We start from the raw sequence: 19,081 nt of genomic DNA, 5'->3' as shown, positions 1-19,081 counted from the left end.
CCTATCGGATTTATATACATACTACATTGCTGCACAACTTTCGCTCTTTTATTATATCCACAAAATGGATGAGACTAGATACCAAACCTTAATATGTAAAAAAACAAATAGTGTCATGCACTCCCCACTACAAGTGATATTCAGGAAAGGCAACAGACGAGACAAAAGAAAGGATCGAGACTTGCTGCTGTCCCAACATAGACACGTATGGGAGAAGGCGATCAAACTAACTGGAGCTGACTTTTTTCACTCGCACACACCCCTGTGGCACAACCCCCAGTTGACAGAATTTATCTCTCTACTGGGGGCTACTAGATGGGCTGCCAAGGGAATAGTGTTCCTATTCCAGATCACTACCGTATTTGAAGTGAGATGCTTTCAAACACTTTGTGAGGAGTTTGATCTCCCCCCTACATGCAATTTAGTTACATGCAACTGAAACATGCGCTCCAAACCCAATTTGGGCACGGACTTCCTAACCCACAAGTGCTGCCATTGGTAGATGTAATTACAGGGACAAACCCAGAAAAACTTATATCCACCCTTTACACTATACTTCACACCAAGCCGGTAGCAAGGATTATTAACACGGCAAGAATTAGATGGGAGGAAGATGTGGGGCCTATAGATGATTCTGACTGGGAAGACATATTGGCAAACGTTAAAAACACATCAACCTAAAATTTCCGAGCGTTTGACTCAGTTGTATATAATACATAAATCATACCTTATACCTTCCAGAGTTGCTAAATTCTCCCCACACCAGAACCCAAACTGCCCAAGATGCTCTAACAACCCATGCTCATTCTTCCACTTAATCTGGTCATGCCCAGAAATACAAAGCTACTGGGCACAAATCATAAAATTTCTACATGACCACATGGGATCACCAGTTCAATTAGATCCCAGGCCATGCCTTCTGGGGTTACTCCCAGATGCTACCATAGATAGACCTTTGGTTACACTCCTTAGCGAATCACTATTTAGCGCCAGAAAACTAATTGCCAAGCATTGGATGAGAATAGAATCCCCCACTCTACAAGCCTGGATCAGGGAAGTAAACATAGCACTACCATACAAAAAGGTGATGTACAAACACAGAGGTTGCCCAGCCAAGTATCATAAAATATGGGACAGATGGTTGGATAAGACTAGCACATGTACGGACTAACTAAGTATGATAAACCAACGGATCGGAGAGCCAGTTATGGCCACCCCAACCGATGGAAATTTGTAACTAACGCTGTTGAAGTCATATATGATTCTATGCAATGTTGTATTTTCTATGACAAACACACTCATTCACAGTTAATGTATGATACCCCCCTTCTTTTTCTTGGAATAGTATGGTATGTAATGCTTCTGTATATTGTCTTCCTCTCAACAATAAACATGTTCTTTTTAAAAAAAAAATAAGATGAAGAAGATCACGTGAAAGGGTGAATCCAATCCACTAATGGTGAGTGACAATTCCTCCACCAGCTGATAAACACACGCTTACCAGATCAAGTGGACCCCTGAATACCAGGAAGTCAAACCCACTTTGTCTCCTCAGGAGAGATCAATTGATCGCCAGCTCTCCAATTGTGTGGAACAGCCCAAACGGATATATAAAATAAACATAATCTAAGTGCTCTTCATTGATACACTTTAAATAACATTTATTTAATAAAATGTGCACTCACATAAATTGCCCTAATACAAGCATGTAGAGGACCAATAGTAACGAGTTGCCGTAACTATGTCTGCACAAAGTTACAACTCGTTACAATTGGTGCTCTACATGCTTGTATTAGGGCGATTTATGTGAGTGTACATTTTATTAAATAAATGTTATTTAACTGTATTAACGGAGAGCACTTAGATTATGTTTATTTTTTATATATCCGTTTGGGCTGTTCCACACAACTGGAGAGCTGGCGATCCATTGATCTCTCCTGAGGAGACAAAGTGGGTTTGACTTCCTGGTATTCAGGGGTCCACTTGATCTGGTAAGTGTGTGTTTATCAGCTGGTGGAGGAACTGTCACTCACCATTAGTAGATTGGATTCACCCTTTCACGTGGGCTTCTTCATCTTTAGTCTGGGACTTGTGGTTCCTCAGTGGATTTGTATCTTGTAATTGATGGACATTAAAATCTTTATTGTGCTACACTTTAACCACTTCAATACAGGGCACGTATACACCTTCTTGCCCAGACCAATTTTCAGCTTTCAGCGCTGTAATGACAATTGCGCGGTCATACAACACTGTACCCAAACTAAATTTTTATCATTTTGTTCCCACAAATAGAGCTTTCTTTTGGTGGTATTTGATCACCTCTGGGATTTGTACTCTCTGCTAAACAAATAAAAAAAGACTGAAAATTTAGAATTTTTTTTTTTGTTTCTGTTACAAAACTTTGTAAATAAGTACGTTTTCTCCTTCACTGATGGGGCTGCACTGACGGGCACTGATAAGGTGGCACGGATGGGCACTGACAATGGGCACTAATATTCGGCACTGATGGGACACTGATAGGTGGCACTGATGGGTACTGATAGGTGGCACTGATATGCAGCACTGATGAGAATACACATAGGTGGCACGGATGGGCACTGATGGGTGGGACTGATGTACACTAATTGATGGTACGGATGGATGCCAATCAGTGCCAAACAATAATGCCTGCCAATCTGTAATGCCCATTGTGGGCACTGATTGGCATCCCTGGTGGTCTAGGGTGGCATACCTGGTGGTGACATCCCTGGTGGCCCTAGTGGCATCCCTGGTGGTCCAGTGTGGGCATCCTTGGGGGGGGCTGCGCTGATAATCAGCACAGAACCCCCCCGTCAGAGGAGCAGCCGATAGGCTCTCCTCTACTCGCGTCTGACAGAGTGAGGAAAACCCGATCAACGGCTCTTCCTGTTTACACTGTGATCAGCCGTGATTGGACACGGCTGATCACGTGGTAAAGAGTCTCCGTCAGAGACTCTTTACCTAGATCGGTGTTGTGGTGTGTCAAACTGACACACCGCAACAACGATCGCCACAATGCCCGCCCCCGGGGGCGCGCAGTGGCTTGATATCCTGGTGACGTCATGACGTTTGGTCAGGTTATTGAAACCACTTTGCCGCAGTCATTTTGCTATATGGCGGACGGCAAGTGGTTAACATATGCAATAAATTGGGTTGAAATAACACCCCAGTTTACATCTAAATTCCCACTTTTATTTCCACCCATTTCTTGGGAATTTTTTTCATTTTGACTTTTGAATATTGGGATGGTACCCATGGTATTTTTTTTAATTCCACCACAAATACATATTTGAATAAAGTTACATATGATATTTTTTGGGAGTGGAATGGAGTGCAGATGAAGAAGTAAATTCAAAATGCCTGCAAAAAATGCTGCCAAAGTGAACAAAAATCTCCAAAGTTTTAGGCACTTGTAATAAAACATATAATGCCGCGAAGGAAAATAAGCAGAAAAAAACGCCACCCCATGCATCAATATTTGGTGTGACTACCCTTTGCCTTTAACATAAAGTAATTGTCTTATGTATACTTGCAATTACAACATAGTTAAACTAAGTTCACACTAGTCTGAACAGTAATATGCAGTGTTTTACTATGCAGGCTAGTGCAGGGAGCAGTGTGATGTGTGCTTTCAGTGTATCACACTGCTTGTCTTTATTTTAAGTACCACTTCATTCATGTCATTGCACAGCAGCATGTGTGGCGGCGCTGTTCTGACATCCGTTGCCATATAGTGTGGTGTGGAAAAATGCAGACATGTTGCATTGTTACGCACTGCACATCATACCAGCATTGCGGTGTGAATGGAGCACATAGAATTTTTTTTTTTTTTTATGTGCTCTAGCAGTGATTTGCCTTTACCCAAAGCAGAAAAATGCAAGTCACTGCACATTTTGTGAACTAGTCCTCAATGAAGGCACTCTTGATGGGATGAGAAAATGCCTGTACTTCTCAGCTCTGTTCATTTTTTACCAACTCACCATTTCTATTTGCAGAAATGAAGCAGAATCTCCATGAAGAAAATGTCCATTGTGCTTGACTATTGTTTGCAGATATTCATCCATCAATCATTTAATGTACCAGTTCTTTGGTCGACAAACTGTCTTGTGCACCTGCTGCAAATTTTCTGCAACCCAGTTCTTATGTGTTTTTTGTGCATTGATGGGTGATTTGATCTTGTTTCCATCTCAGAGATAGGCTTTTTAATTTCAACTTTTCCATGAAGAACACTTCTGATAAGACTTCTCTGGCCTTTAGAGGCATCTATTGAGGTCCTTGGGCTTTCACTAGTTTTAAGCTAATAGCAGGGCTAGACATCTGACAGTTAGAAGGCAAAGCTGGCCCTATACTGTTGGATTTTTTCTAGTGTATGGTGAGATTAAGTATGATTTATGCATTTCTTCTCAACCTTGTATGACCAATGTGTTTTTTGGTCCTTAATTTTACCTGTTCATGCTTCTGCATAGGAGACTGATGTGGGATAACAACCTTGTTGTGTAAACCTTTGCTATGGGGTGACATCTGAGGATTAAACCACCACATCAACCACAACCTTACCTATTTAGTAACTAACTTACTGTTTTCCTTTGCCCACTTTTACTCCCTCTAAACAGCTGTCTGTTTCAATGAATTGACCCACACAGTATGTCATTAATCATTAGAACTCATTTGGTATGTTTGTTTTATATGTATGCTTTTCATAAAATTAACACCTCTAAACCCCACAAAAACTCAACCAAACCTGCTGTTACGTGTTTTCCATAGTACCCCTTCTGGCATGGTAGTGATTATGCCATCATGATGTCATCCTGGTGGACTTCAGAATCGAGCGAACTTTTCTGAAGACAAATATACCGTTGTCTACATTACCAGGAGACAAGCTGGATGCAGTTTTGGTACAGTGCGGTTGTGCTCAGAATTTATGATTTCTTGGCCATTTTTCAGAGAATATGAATAACATAAAAACTTTTCTTTCACTCGTGGTTAGTGTTTGGCTGAAGCCATTTATTATCACTCAACTGTGTTTACTCTTTTTAAATCATAATGGCAACAGAAACTACCCAAATTACCCTTATCAAAAGTTTACATACTCTGGTGATTTTGGCCTGATAACATGCACACAAGTTGACACAAAGGGGTTTGAGTGGCTATTAAAGGTAACCATCCTCACCTGTGATCTGTTTGCTTGTAATTATTGTGTGTGTGTATAAAAGGTCAATGCGTTTCTGCACGTCTGACAGACCCTTGCATCTTTCACCCAGTACTGCACTGACGTTTCTGGATTGTGAGTCATGGGGAAAGCAAAAGAATTGTCAAAGGATCTGCGGGAAAAGGTAGTTGAACTGTATAAAACAGAGAAGGGATATAAAAAGATATCCAATGAATTGAGAATGCCAATCAGCAGTGTTCAAACTCTAATCAAGAAATGGAAAATGAGGGGTTCTATGGAAAATGAGGGGTTCTGTTGAAACCAAACCACGGTCAGGTAGACCAACTAAAATTTCAGCCACAACTGCCAGGAAAATTGTTTGGTATGCAAAGAAAAACCCACAAATAACTTCAGGTGAAATACAGGACTTTCTAGAAAACGTGGTGTGGCTGTTTCAAGATGCACAATAAGGAGGCACTTGAAGAAAGATGGGCTGCATGGTCAAGTCACCAGAAGTATTCCACTTACAATACGCCAAACGGCACAGAGACGAGCCTCAAACCTACTGACACAAAGTCATTTGGACTGATGAGACCAAAATTTTGCTTTTTGGCCACAACCATTAATGCTACATTTTGAGAGGAGCCAACGAGACCTATGATGAAAGCTACGGAGGTGGATCGCTGATGTTTTGGGGATGTGTGAGCTACAAAGGCACAAGAAATTTGCTCAAAATTGTTGGCAAGATGAATGTAGTATGTTATCAAAAAATACTGGAGGAACATTTGCATTCATCAGCCTGGAAGCTGCGCATGGGACGTACTTGGACATTCCACCGTGACAATGATCCAAAACACAAGGCCAAGTCGACCTGTCATTGGCTACAGCAGAATAAAGTGAAGGTTCTGGAGTGGCCATCTCTGTCTCCTGACCTCAATATCATTGAGTCATTCTGGGGAGATCTCAAATGTGCAGTTCATGCAAGACAGCCCAAGAACTTACAGGAACTGGAGGCTTTTGCCAAGAGGAATGGGCAGCTTTACCATCTGAGAACAGCCTCATCCACAGATACCACAAAAGACTTCAAGCTGTCATTTATTATTAAAGGGGGCGATACACGGTATTAACCTCCCTGGCGGTACGATTATTTCAGATTTTTGATGCTGAAAGCAGTACCATTATTTTGCACAGAAATTTGGCGTTTTATATTATAGGCCTGTAATTCTTAGGAATAATTCACTTAAATCTGTCCAAACAACAGTCTAGTAGACATCCCGGGTATGATAAAGTTTGAAAAACGAAATCAAAAATTATAATATAATAAATAACTATAAATAATTATAACAAGTAAAAATATAATAATAATAAAAATTATTCAATAATGTAATCAAATTGTCGATTTCGTTACTTTTAGTGTTTGATGACGGATTTCCCCACAAATCACTATTGCTCAATTCTGCGAGTGATTCTAATTTATTATCACTGTTTTCTAGCTGGTCTAAAACCACTTTTGATGTAAAGGGACAGTTTTGGTTGCTATGGACAATCTCCAGTTTCCAGGCAGAAAGAACAGTATTTATAATATAAAACTGCGTGCAGGGCACTGGACAGACCACTAGGGACAAAGGGGATGTGTAATTATTTGATACAGTACTGTAATCTGTAAGTATACTGTATCTATACTGTGTGTTTTACTTTTTGAATTTGGCACTGAACTCCATCCCCGTGCATCACAATGCTCGCAGGGAACGGAGCTCGGCACTGTGAATCAAGCAAGACACGGCGGCTCGCAGATCACAGCGGGGAGACATCGCAGGATCCAGGGGACAAGGTAAGTAACATCTACAAGGATCCTGCGATGCGATCCCGAGTCTGGCTCGGAGATACCGCTTTTGGAATTGAAAATTCACCCCGAGCCAGACTCGGGAATACCGCCAGGGGGGTTAAGAACTGGGGTATGTAAACTTTTGATCAGGGTCATTTGAATAGTTTCTGTTGCCATTATGACTTAAAAAGAGTAAACACAGTTGATTGATAATAAATGGCTTCAGCCAAACACTAACCATGAGTGAAAGAAAAGTTTTTGTGGTATCATTCATATTCTCTGAAAAATGACCAAGAAATCATAAATTCTGCCAGGGTATGTAAACTTATGAGCACAACTGTTTATGTGGATTTAAGGTAGATCTATTTTTAAATAAAAAATATAGATTAGATACAGGAGAACATTCAAATAATTGCATTGCTTCACTTGTTGCATAATATGTTGAACTGTAACTTATGCTTTTTTACCTGAACTAATGTGCCTTTACACTATTAAATACATTATATATATATATATATATATATATATATATATATATATATATATATATATATATATATATACACTTTTTCTTTTTTGCACATAAAGAAAGCTTAACTAATATTTATAATTATAGATGAAGTATAAACTTAGGAAGTGGCAAGTACTTACACTGCATTGTTTACAATGAATACATGTATTATCTTATCACAGTAAAGGTGCACATTTAGTTTCCTTTTAATTCTGCTGAAGTGAGCACCACTAATCTTTAAATAGCAAGTTCAAAAGACAGTCAGTTTTACCATTTATTCTTCTGTCACTTATGGGCTACATTTGTGTGCAAAGTAAAAAGTGAAATATTGCAATGGCTCTGAATTATTTATATTTTTGTCTACGTTTACTGTTTTAATGTCTTACTTATCTGTAACTCCTACAGTGATAAAATGTTGTCTTTAAAATGGAAGATTATTACTATCAGATGAACCTTCCCAAGTGTCTTCTGTATACCATTTGTCTCAGATGTACATACAGTAGGCTATCTGATGGGAAAAGTTCTGGGTGAACACAGAAACTGGTGATTTCTCAATTGCAGCGCTGCCATCTACCAAAACATAATATGCTCTTGTAAAGTATAAAATATGTCTTAACCTGTAACAGTACCACATCATTAACCTAAATTTGAATTGTTTAAATTATTTTTTTGTCTTAAAATACATGTATATTTTTTGTTTACAGTTGTGCTCAAAAGTTTGCATACCCTGGCAGAAATTGTGATATTTTGACAAAAATATTAAAATTATGACTGATCGTGCCAAAAAACTGTCTTTCGTTTTGAGGATAGTGATCATATGAAGCCATTTATTATCACATAGTTGTTTGGCTCCTTTTTAAATCACAATGATAACAGAAATCACCCAAATGGCTCTGATTAAAAGTTTACATACCCTGGAATGTTTGGCCTTGGTACAGACACACAAGGTGACAAACATAGGTTACAATGGCAATTAAAGGTTAATTTCCAACATCTGTGGCTTTTTAAATTGCAATTAGAGTCTGTGTACAAATTGTCAATGAGTTTGTTAGCTCTTACGTGAATGCGCTGAGGAGACTATATATTGAGCCATGGGGAGCACATAAGAACTGTCAAAAGACATGCATAACAAGGTAGTTAAGTTTTATAAAGATGGAAAAGGATGTAAAAGGATTTTCAAAGCCTTAAATTTGCCAGTCAGTACTGTTAAATCACTTATTAAGAAGTGGAAAATGTGGGGATCTCTTGATACCAAGCCAAGGTCAGGTAGGCTAAGAAATATTGCAGCCACAACTGCCAGAATTGTTCAGGATACAAAGAAAAACCTCTGGAGAAATACAGCTGCTCTGGAAAAAATGGTTTGGTTGTTTTTAAGGAGCACAATACAATGATACTTGAACCAACTGCACCAACGCAACATAAAAGCCCAGTTACTACATGCACAACACCTTGACATGCCTTATCGGGATTTTTGTGGCATTGGTGCAGTAGACGCTCCTTTCTGGCAACCCGACCATGCAGATCATATTTGCTGAAGTATTGTTGCATTATGCTCACTAACCACATCTTGTTCAGCCTACAGCAAAATGATGGCCAGGTGGTTGTTTAATTGTTGCAACTGGATGTCATATGATGTCCTCCACAAAATGCCGCTCGTGCTCGCCTAGCGATTGGTGATGCGGTGTGCCACTCGGACACGCCACATCTCCGATGACAGTAAAGAGCCTATGTTGTAGGCTCTTTACCATGTGATCAGCTGTGTCCAATCACAATGTAACTAGGAAGTGCCAGTTATCTGCATTCCTCTGCTCACACTGACGACATGTAAGTAGAGGAGAGTCGATAAGCGGCTTTCCTGGCGGGGGATCTGTGGTGATAATCAGTGTAATAATTATCAGTGCAGCCCCACCAGTGCCCATCAGTGCTGCATATCAGTGTTGCCCATCAATGGCCGTCAGTGCAGCCTCATCAGCACACATCAATGACCGAGAAAACTTAATTATTTACAAAATGTTATAACAGAAACTAAGAAAAACTTTATTTAATTTTGCTAAATTGTTGGTCTTTTTTAATTTGTTTAGCCAAAAATATAAAATTCAGTGGTGATTAAATACCACCAAAAGAAAGCTCTATCTGTCTCAAAAAATGTTTTGGATACAGCATCGCATGGCTGCACAATTTTCATTCAAAATACCACAGTGCTGAAAGATGAAAATTGGCCTGGGCAGGAAGGGGTAAAAGTGCCCAGTATTGAAGTGGTTAAAAACAGCCACAGTCTTTTTCCAGAGCGGCCTGTATTTCTCCCGAGGTCACCTGTGGGTTTTTCTTTGTATCCCTAACAATTCCCTTGGCAGCTGTGGCTGCAATCTTTCTTTGTCTACCTGACCTAGGCTTGGTATCAAGAGATCCCCAAATTTTCCACTTCTCAATAACTGATTAAACAGTGTGCGTGAAGTTTTCCAAAAAAGTGCATACATCTTTGCAATCACTAATGTTCATGCACAAACATGTCACCCTGCTCCACAGGACCAGCACCCACCTTCTATAAAGGACCTAAACTAATTATGATATTTCAGGGGTTTCGCTCAATCCAAGTGCAGCGCTTTTCCAGTGAGTTTACTCCAGCCAGGAATACTGTTTAGGGCTTGCTGGCCCACTTTTTTATTTAAGAAAGAAAGTAAAATGTTCTACAAAACAAAAGGTTAAGTGGTTTCCACCATGACTTCAAACACGAAAATAAACAACTAATCTCCTGGCTCATTCTGGCAGAGCCACTGCTCAGACCTCAAACTGAACTATGATCAACCCTGTTACTATAAAGGATGTTCACACCTGCACACACACAGCCTTCTGGTCTCTGGTAAAACCTTGACACAGGAACTGAAGCTTCTTTCCACCCAAAGCTCTTTGAAGCCTCTGAATTGCAGACCCCAATCTAGGAGAAAACTGAAAAAGAGTAAGAACTCTCCACTCCCTCCAGATCCAGAGCGAGGAACACACAAGACTTTTGCTTGTGCCACCTACCACCCAGATGGGCCCAATCCTGTCTGGCCCCCCTTTTCGTCTATAAAGTACAATTTTGCTCTATGTGCCCCAATAATGCATTCTTTTTGTGTTATAGACACTAATTGTGATCCCAGAGTTGAAAATGAAATTATCTTAACTAACACAAAGCCCGAACTTCATGTAAATGACCCTACTTTGAGGTTATTTCCCACAAAATAATAGCATGGCTACTACATTGAAAATGTGTAAAGAATATAGTGTGGAAGTTTAAGAAGAAAAAATTATGGTGTGGGAACATGTTTGTTATGCATTTTGGGTGGTACAAAAATGTGTAGCAATCAACATGTAGTTGTAGACATTAATTCATATTTAAGTGTCTAGAGACGGCCTAAACTTTCAACTTCGCTGTCTGGGAAAAAAAGTGTTTGTTGTCACAAATGTCTGTAACCATTCAAAAACTGGGAATGTTCCAATGGCTGGAAAGTTCTATAAGCTACAGCCTATCTACAGGCTTATTTAATGTGTCCCAGAGAACTTGTACAGAAATATGAAGCCAAATTTAATCTGGGTGCTGGAAACACCATTCAAATTTTGTCCACTTTATTGCTCTGTAACCACTGTATAACTGTCTGCAGACCACTGGCTGAAAAACAGAGGGGTCATTAAGTGACCCTGTCTCTTCAGATTTGTTCTGGAGCCAAAATGTACTTAAGTGGGCTTTTCAGTTAAAATATAATGTGTAATCTTTTTTTGCCGCAGCTCAGAAAAGAATGCATAAGAGTTTATTTCTGAAAGAGATTAATAGGATTGAGATCGGTTTGAGCATGTTAAAAATGCATGTGATAAATGATATCACTCTGTAGTTTCAGTTTAAACATATGCAAAGGATGTAATTTTTATCTTTTTCCACTGTAAATCATCAACATATTTTACTATAGTCATTTATCTCTGTGCAGAAATTGAATATACTTCAATAAATAAAGTTGAAGCTACAGTTATAATGAGGCTGTTCGCTTAATTTTTATGAATAATTTGTTGAAAATCGTTACAAGTTCATTGGTAAATGAGAAAACAATGACTCGGTAATTCATTTACTTTACTTCCAAAAATATTACATGAATAGCTATTTCTTTGTTTCTACTTTTCAAATATAATTTTTTTATTATTATTAAAGGGCACATTAAAAGTAAGGCACAAATACAGCAATGACATAGAGCATCCATGGCATAATGACTCAGATTATTCCACACTCCAAAATATTCCTGATTCCCCACCTTGCAATCTATGAAGTACGGTTCAGTGGTATAGTGGATGCTACAATGGAGCAATCACCACCATGAGATGGTCTGTCAAGTTAAATATACATCTACCATGTTGCAATCTGAGTTGTCTGGTCCCTGCCCTGTGTACGCTCCTATTTCATAAATAAAAGATAAGGAGGAAAAGGAAAAAGATAGGGAGGTTTCCAGAAGCGAAGAAAGCTGTAGGAAGATCAAGATTAAATATAAGGGGAAAGGGGGGGTGTTGGGGATGATGGGGGGATGTAAGGATGGTGCGGGGGTCTGGCAGCAATAGGATTACATTCACCAGTGACGTGCATGAGTCAGGTAGTGTTTCTCATTGTCCGAGGAATGTCACTCCCTCATCAGATAATAGGAACATGTTCCATAGCCTCCACATCTTAGAGTGCCTCTCTTGTCTATTTTGGCCCGTGAGGACTAATTCCTCTAGTTTCTTAATGTCCTCCACCCTGCTAATCCAGGTCCCAATAGTGGGTGGTGTATCGTTTTTCCAAAACAGGGGGATGCAGGATTTAGCAGCATTCAGTAAGTGTCGTATATTTGATTTTTGGTATTGTTTTACTGGAATCTCGGTAACATGGAGAAGAAAGAAAGCAGGGCCCTCCGGAATTTTATGATCTGTGAATTTCTGAATGATATATTTTATAGTTGTTCAAAAGTGTTTCAACCTGGGCAAGACCAAAAAATGTGAAGGAGTGTCCCACGTTCCACCCGGCATCTCCAGCATCTATCTGTGGTGTTCGGATAGAATTTATGTAGAAGCTGAGGTGTATAATACCACCTAGTTAGGATTTTGTAGTTAGATTCCTGTTTTTTTGTACAGATTGATGATTTTAATGAGAATCTGAGTATGTTTTGTATTTGGTTTGTCGTGAAGGATAGTTGTAGGTCAACTTCCCATTTCTGTAGAAACGAGAGGTGTGGTTGGCGAGGGGGGAGTTGAGTAACGTATACATCTTGGATAACACTTGTGGCAATGGTCCCTCATCTAGACAGTAGTCCTCAAAAGTAGTCATAGTACGGTTAAAGTGGTCTGGGTTTGCTAGAGAATGTAGAAAATGGTGTAAGTGAATGGAACTCCAGGAAGGCAACCGAAAGCGACCTGCTTCCACCGTCAATGCCTTTAGGGGAGGCCACTCATTTCCCTCCAGGAAGTGGGATGCACGGTCATATCCCGCTAAGGTGAGTTTCCTCTATTCAGATTTTGCAAGTCCTGGGGGAAAAGCTGGATTACCCAAGATGGGTGTTAATGGAGATTCTTTATTGGAGAGGGAAGAAGAGATGATTGTTTTGGAACACGTATTAAGGGTGGTACCTATGATTGGATGTCCTGTTAGTTTCGGGGGTATAGTATCAAAATACCACAGTGCTCCTTTCAGGAGGGTCTAAGTCTGGGCCTGTTCCAATTGTGTCCAAAGTTTATTCTTGTAGTGCCAGTTCCAATCTATAATTCTTCCCAAATGTACAGCTAGGTAATTACGCAAGTCAGGTAGTGCTAATCCTCCATAATGTTTTGGTAAGGTGAGGTAGCGTCTGGGTAGCCAGGGTTTCTTATTAGCTCATATGAATTTAAAAAAGAGTGAGTGGGCTTGTTTAATGTATTGTGACTGTATTTTTATCGGGAGGGCTTGGAATAGATATAAAAATTTGGGTAGTATGCACATCTTGAGTAGGTTACATCTACCAAACCAAGAGTGTAGCCCCTTGTTCCATCTGTCTAGTGTGATGCGGATCTTGGTTAGTAAGGGGGGAAAGTTGAGTTCAAATGTACGGGATAGCTCCTTAGGTATAGAAGTTCCCAAGTATTTCAGAGCGGAATTCGTCCACTTGAACTTAAACTTTGCCTCTAGCGTCTCCAGGAGGGCGGGTGTTACCCCAATTCCCATTGCCGCTGATTTGTCAAAATTAATTTTCAAGTCAGAGAGCGCCCCGTACGTGTTGAATTCTTTAAGATGGTTGGGTAGGGATATCGAGGGATTGGTAATGAAAAACATAAGATCGTCTGCATACGCAGATATCTTATACTGGGACTCACTCCCTCAATGTCCGAGTTTTGGCGGACTGTACAGACGAAAGGCTCAAGAGAAATGACAAACAAAAGGGGATAGCGGGCATCCCTGTCTAGTGCCATTTGTGATGGAGAAGGGAGTGGATAACAGTCCATTAGCCTTGACTTGTGCCGTGGGCGTAGAATATATTTTCTCAATCCATGTCAGCATATTGGGCCCTAACCCTATGTGTTTGAGTAACGAGAACATAAACGTCCAATTAACTCTGTCGAATGCTTTCTCAGCATCTGTGCTGAGAAAGATACAGGGTGTTCGGTTGTCAGATACCTCATGGACCAGGTTTAGTACTTTGGTGGTATTGTCTCTAACTTCCCTGGTCGGTATAAAACCCACCTGGTCCAGATGTACTATTTGTTGTATGTCTTGTGCCAGTCGGGAGGCCAGGATCTTCGGAAATAGCTTAAGATCTATGTTTAACAGAGAGATAGGTCTATAGTTACCACAGGAGGCCGCGTCTTTACTTTTTTTTAGGGATGACGGTTATGTGGGCTCTCAGGGTAGCGTTGGGGAAATCGGTGTTTGAATTAAGGACGTTTAACAACTTTACCATGTATGGTCCTATTTTCGAGAGAAAAGTTTGGTAGTATTGCAGGGTAAAGCCATCAGGTCCTGGCGCTTTACCTGGTTTCATCTCTCCCACCACCTTCTGCACTTCTTCTATTGTGATGGGGGTGTCTAATTCCTCTCTTATCTCATTAGAGAGCTGGGGGAGTTGGGAAGCCGCAACATACTCATCCATTGTCAATCTTGAAGTTGACCCATTTTGTAAGTTATAACGGGAGGCATAGTAGTCTCTGAACTCCTGTGCTATTTTAGAGGATAGAACTATCTTTTGACTGAGGGAGATATGATTTGAGGTATATATGTGGTTGCCTTGACTTCCCCGACCGTCTTTGCTAATAGCTTCCCACATTTATTTCCCAATTCGTAGCTAAGTTTGCAGCTGTGCTGAAGTGCCGCTTTGGCATTGCAATGCAGTAGGTCTACCATCTGTCTTCTGAGCGACAGTAGGTCATTTTCTAGAGAGGAAGTGGGTGTTTTTTTGTGTTGGGATTCTGCCTCTTGTATTCTGTGGAGAAGTGTGAGAAGTTGTTTTTCTTTCACCCTTTTGATTCATGCACCAAGCGTAATCAAAATTCCCCTTATAACCGTCTTGTGAGCTTCCCATAGGATACACGGGTCACAGTCTGATTGGTCAATTGTGTGGAACGTAATGTGTCAGTTCCTTGGAAACATCTGCCAGAACTTCCGCATTTTGTAAAAGACTTTCATTTAGTCTCCAGAATCGCGTTCTAGTGGCCGCAACAGTTGAGAGCTTGTAGCGTATCATAATGGGAGCGTGGTCAGACCAGGTAATGTTCCCGATTGTAGATTCACTTACCGCTTCCAATTGATTGTGGGGGATGAGGAAAAAATCTATTCTTGAGTGAAATTTGTGTGGCGTTGAGTAAAAGGTATAATCCCTTTCTCCGGAATGGTGTAGTCTCCAGACATCCACTAACTGGGCCCCGTGTAGATCTTGAATTATTTGTTTGTGGATGCCAGGGTGGGTGGAGGACACTCCTAATGAGGTATCGGTCGAGGGTAATAGGGGGATGTTAAAATCTCCCCCCAGTATCATTTGGCCTTCCGCAAAGTCCCCTAGCCAGTTGAGTATGTGGTGGATGAACACATCCTGTTTATTGTTGGCGCTCTAGACATTGGCAAATGTCACTTTTGTCTCGCCTATGGTTCCCTTCAGGAACACATATCGTCCATCTTTATCTATTAAAGTATCACAACATTTCCACGGTAACCTGCGAGAGAGGATAGATACACCCTTAGATTTGGCAACGGGATTAGTAGCATGATAAGATATGGGGTAGAAGTGGTTTCTAAGACATGGAGGCCCATCTGGTCTTATGAGTTTCTTTTAAATATGCCACATCTACGTGTGTTCGTTTAAGATCATTTTGGTGTATACGTCTTTTTTCAGGTATGTTCAGACCCTTTGCATTTAGCGAGAAGAGTTTGATAGAATCCATTTCTGCACGGAGTTGGGAGTGGGGTGGTGGGTAACCAAGGAGAATAAAGGACTGAGGTCCCGAAAGGGGGGGAAAGGGAGGGGGGACAAGGGAGGTGAAGGAAAGGGTTGGGGAGGGGAGAAGGGGAGAGAGGAGTGGGGGTAGGAAGGGGGAAAAGGGTCAGAGGAGGGGGGAGTGAGTGGTTGAAGAAGGGGGGAGGAGGGGGAGAGAGGAGGGAAGGAGTGGGAGGTAGAAACGAAGAGAAGAGAGGAAGGAGAGGGGGATGAGGGGGAGAGAGCAGTGAGGGAGGAAGGGTGCGAGAAAAAGAGGAGAGGGAAGGAGGTCTAGGTAGAGAGAGGAAGAGGGGTAGACGAGCAGAGAAAAGAGGAGATTAGTGTGAGAAGAGAGACAGAGTACTGTCTCTGTACTTAACTAAATTAACAAAACTATGTACTAAGCACTCCTCAGCTATTTGCCGGGGTGTAGTCCTTCAACTTATGTGGGGGAGGGGTTGGACCGAGCCAAGGGGAGCGTCCTCAGCTCCGTCCAGCCCCCCCAGCAGAAAGAAGAAAAAAAAAAAGGAAAACACATCATACATCATGTTAAGAAATGAAAAAAGGCAGCAATTTAACATCATTAATTTTTAACTATGGAACTGTGAAACACCTGTGAAGTATAGGGATGTATAGAGACCCAACAGGGTGTATCGGCGCCTTACAGTGCAGGATTCCCCTTAAATTATTCTCCCTCCCCCTATATCTACTGGAGTTTCCCTGTGAAGCCCAGGATAAAGGTAGATGACATTCCCCTCCCTCCTCAATTATATCTTTACTTCTAATTCTGCGCCACCGAATGAGTAACTGTCAGGCTGCGGGGGTCGTGTCTTCCATCCCAGATGATCATTCGGTGCGGTCTCCCCCCACTCCCCACCCCCAAGACAACTTATGGGGGGTGGGGGAAAGGCAGAAAAACCAACGCCATGTACGCAGCCTCTCAACAAATTGTGGCCCCCGTGTCATACCATTACCACTGCCTCTTCCAGTTGCCTAGATGTCCATAAGGTATACCGATCAGGAGTAGCCTCATTGCCGGGGGGAGTAAATATGCGCTCCCAGTCACCTGCCAATAACTCTGCCAATCTGCAAGTTCCACTGCCTTCCTGGTTGGATCTAAAGTTACGGAAGCGGGGTTCAACACATCACAGCCTGTGCGTGCAGCAGGAGTCTTTCCTTCTTTGCTTCAGGTCCCGGCATCTCAGGTATGTACACTGTGGCATTCCTTTTATTTCACTTCTCCTGCGGAAGCATGTCATCTCTCAACCGAATAGCACCTACCTGATGGACCCCCTTTTTTTTTTTTTTTTTTTTTTTTTCTTCAAAATAGTAATTTATTAACACATCCAGTAGGAGAACATGTTGCTTAGCATTTTCCTCCAACACGGGGAGCCGCCATTTTTACTGGCTTGGCAATCTTCTGCTTGGGTGCAGCCTTTGTTGGACCCTTAGCAGGAACGGTCTTTTTGGTGGCCTGTTTAGCCTTTTTTGCCTCTTTTGCAGCCCTAATAGCTTGTTCCCTCTGAGCCTTTCGCACTTCAGGCTTCTGGTTTCTCTTGGCCATAATTTCAGCCAGAGAACCACCAGTAATAGCCTTCTGGAACTTCACTGCACGGCGAGAATGCTTTTTTCTGGATTTCTTCTGACTGCCCTTTCTTGTGTTTTCGTCTGTACAGAACAGTCCAGTTGATTTGTCGAGGGTTCCTCTTGGAATAGAAGGCAGACTCGCATTTTGCATTCAGGAACTGGAACACCTTGCCGTCAGTCCTGGCGTACCGCCGGCCATGGCCCGGGTAGATCTTGTAACCGCAGAAGCTGCACAGCTCGACCTTCATGGCACCGGCTAAAATGGCGAAAAAGGGCTGATGGACCCTTTGCATACAAGGGGGCACAGTAGCCATGTGAACAGGTGCAAGGTTGAGAAGAAAAAAAAAATAATAAAAAAGGCGTAAGATCCTACAGCCTGGTACGTGCCCAGGGGTGTGCTGCATGGTCCCCAGAATCCCGTAGGTGTCTGGGGGCAATAGCCTAAATTGGTCTCACTGTCCCTCAGTCACAGCACCAGCATTCAGATCATAAAGGGTTTAGTATGTCTCTTCAGCTCAACACCTCCACACTGTGTGGGTTCAACACTGGCCCGAGGGCTCGGAAACATGACATTATTTATTCGGTAACCGGGGGGGGGTGCCAGCCGCATGTTTCAGAACTAAGCCACAATACAAAAAGGGGGAGAAAGAAAAATCAAGACCCCCAACTGCAAAGTCTGAAAGCTTGCCAATAGCATACCTTTTTTCTTTTTTTTGATAAAGCCATATTAGGCTTCCCGGTGATCTTTAGGAGAGGTGACACAGGATTGGCAGTGGCTCCGTTGTGGTCTGGGAGACTGATTTCTCTGCTGTCTCGGGGCAAAGGGTCTGGTCGTCGTTGCTCTTGAGATCTATTGTAGCCAGTCTGGCGCCATGATAGGGGCGGTCTCCATGAAAGCAAACAGGGCTGGGAGGTCAGCTTTTGCATAGAGGGTGAATGAGCTCTGTGTCTTCTGGAAGGTTGCAGAAAGGGGAAAGCCCCAGCGGTACGTTATCCCGGACTGTCTAGCAACTTCCAGAATCGGTCTGAGCATTGCCCTCCGTTGTAGTGTCGCTCTCGACAGATCTGTCAGAATCTTTATCCGACACCATCAAATTCCACGTCCCCTTTCTCCCAAGCCTTTCGTAGTATAATTCCTTTGTGAGCGTAGTGGTTGATCCCACATACTATATCCCTTGGTCTTTCTGGGTCTTGAGAGCAGGGACCTAGTGACCGGTGAATCCTGTCAAAAGTCAGCGTGCGGGGATATATGTCTCCCGCTACATCACGAAGATGGCCAGGGTAGATGCTGCTAGGTCTTTGTTCCCCATGGCCTCCGGAAGGCCTCTGATCCTTAAATTGTTGCGCCTTCCCTGGTCTTCTAGCTTCTAAAGTTGGAGCTGTAAATTGATTGCTGCAGTCGTCTGTGAGTCCTGTTGGGTTTCTACTGCTAACAACCGTCTCTCCAGGTCGGCCACCGAGGATTCCCTGACTGTCATTCTATCTGTGAGAGTTTTCACGTCCGCTTTGACCGATTACATTTCTTTCTGGTGAGTGGCTTCCAGTTTACCGATGAGGGC

General features: G+C 42.0%; 1 protein-coding gene across 1 annotated transcript; it reads right to left on the bottom strand.

Annotated features, from left to right (window-relative positions):
• Positions 1-17,262: 17,262 nt before the first annotated feature.
• Positions 17,263-17,818, bottom strand: LOC141126426 (large ribosomal subunit protein eL24-like). The gene is given in 2 exon segments (XM_073612399.1): positions 17,263-17,565; positions 17,567-17,818. Coding segments are annotated over 2 exon segments (513 nt in total). The 5' UTR covers positions 17,816-17,818; the 3' UTR covers positions 17,263-17,301.
• Positions 17,819-19,081: the final 1,263 nt, after the last annotated feature.

Source organism: Aquarana catesbeiana, linkage group LG01 (genome assembly GCF_042186555.1).
Source record: "Aquarana catesbeiana isolate 2022-GZ linkage group LG01, ASM4218655v1, whole genome shotgun sequence".
Taxonomy (NCBI): domain Eukaryota; kingdom Metazoa; phylum Chordata; class Amphibia; order Anura; family Ranidae; genus Aquarana; species Aquarana catesbeiana.
The sequence above is the reverse complement of the archived record's forward strand: the minus strand, read 5'-3'. Positions and strand labels throughout refer to the sequence as shown.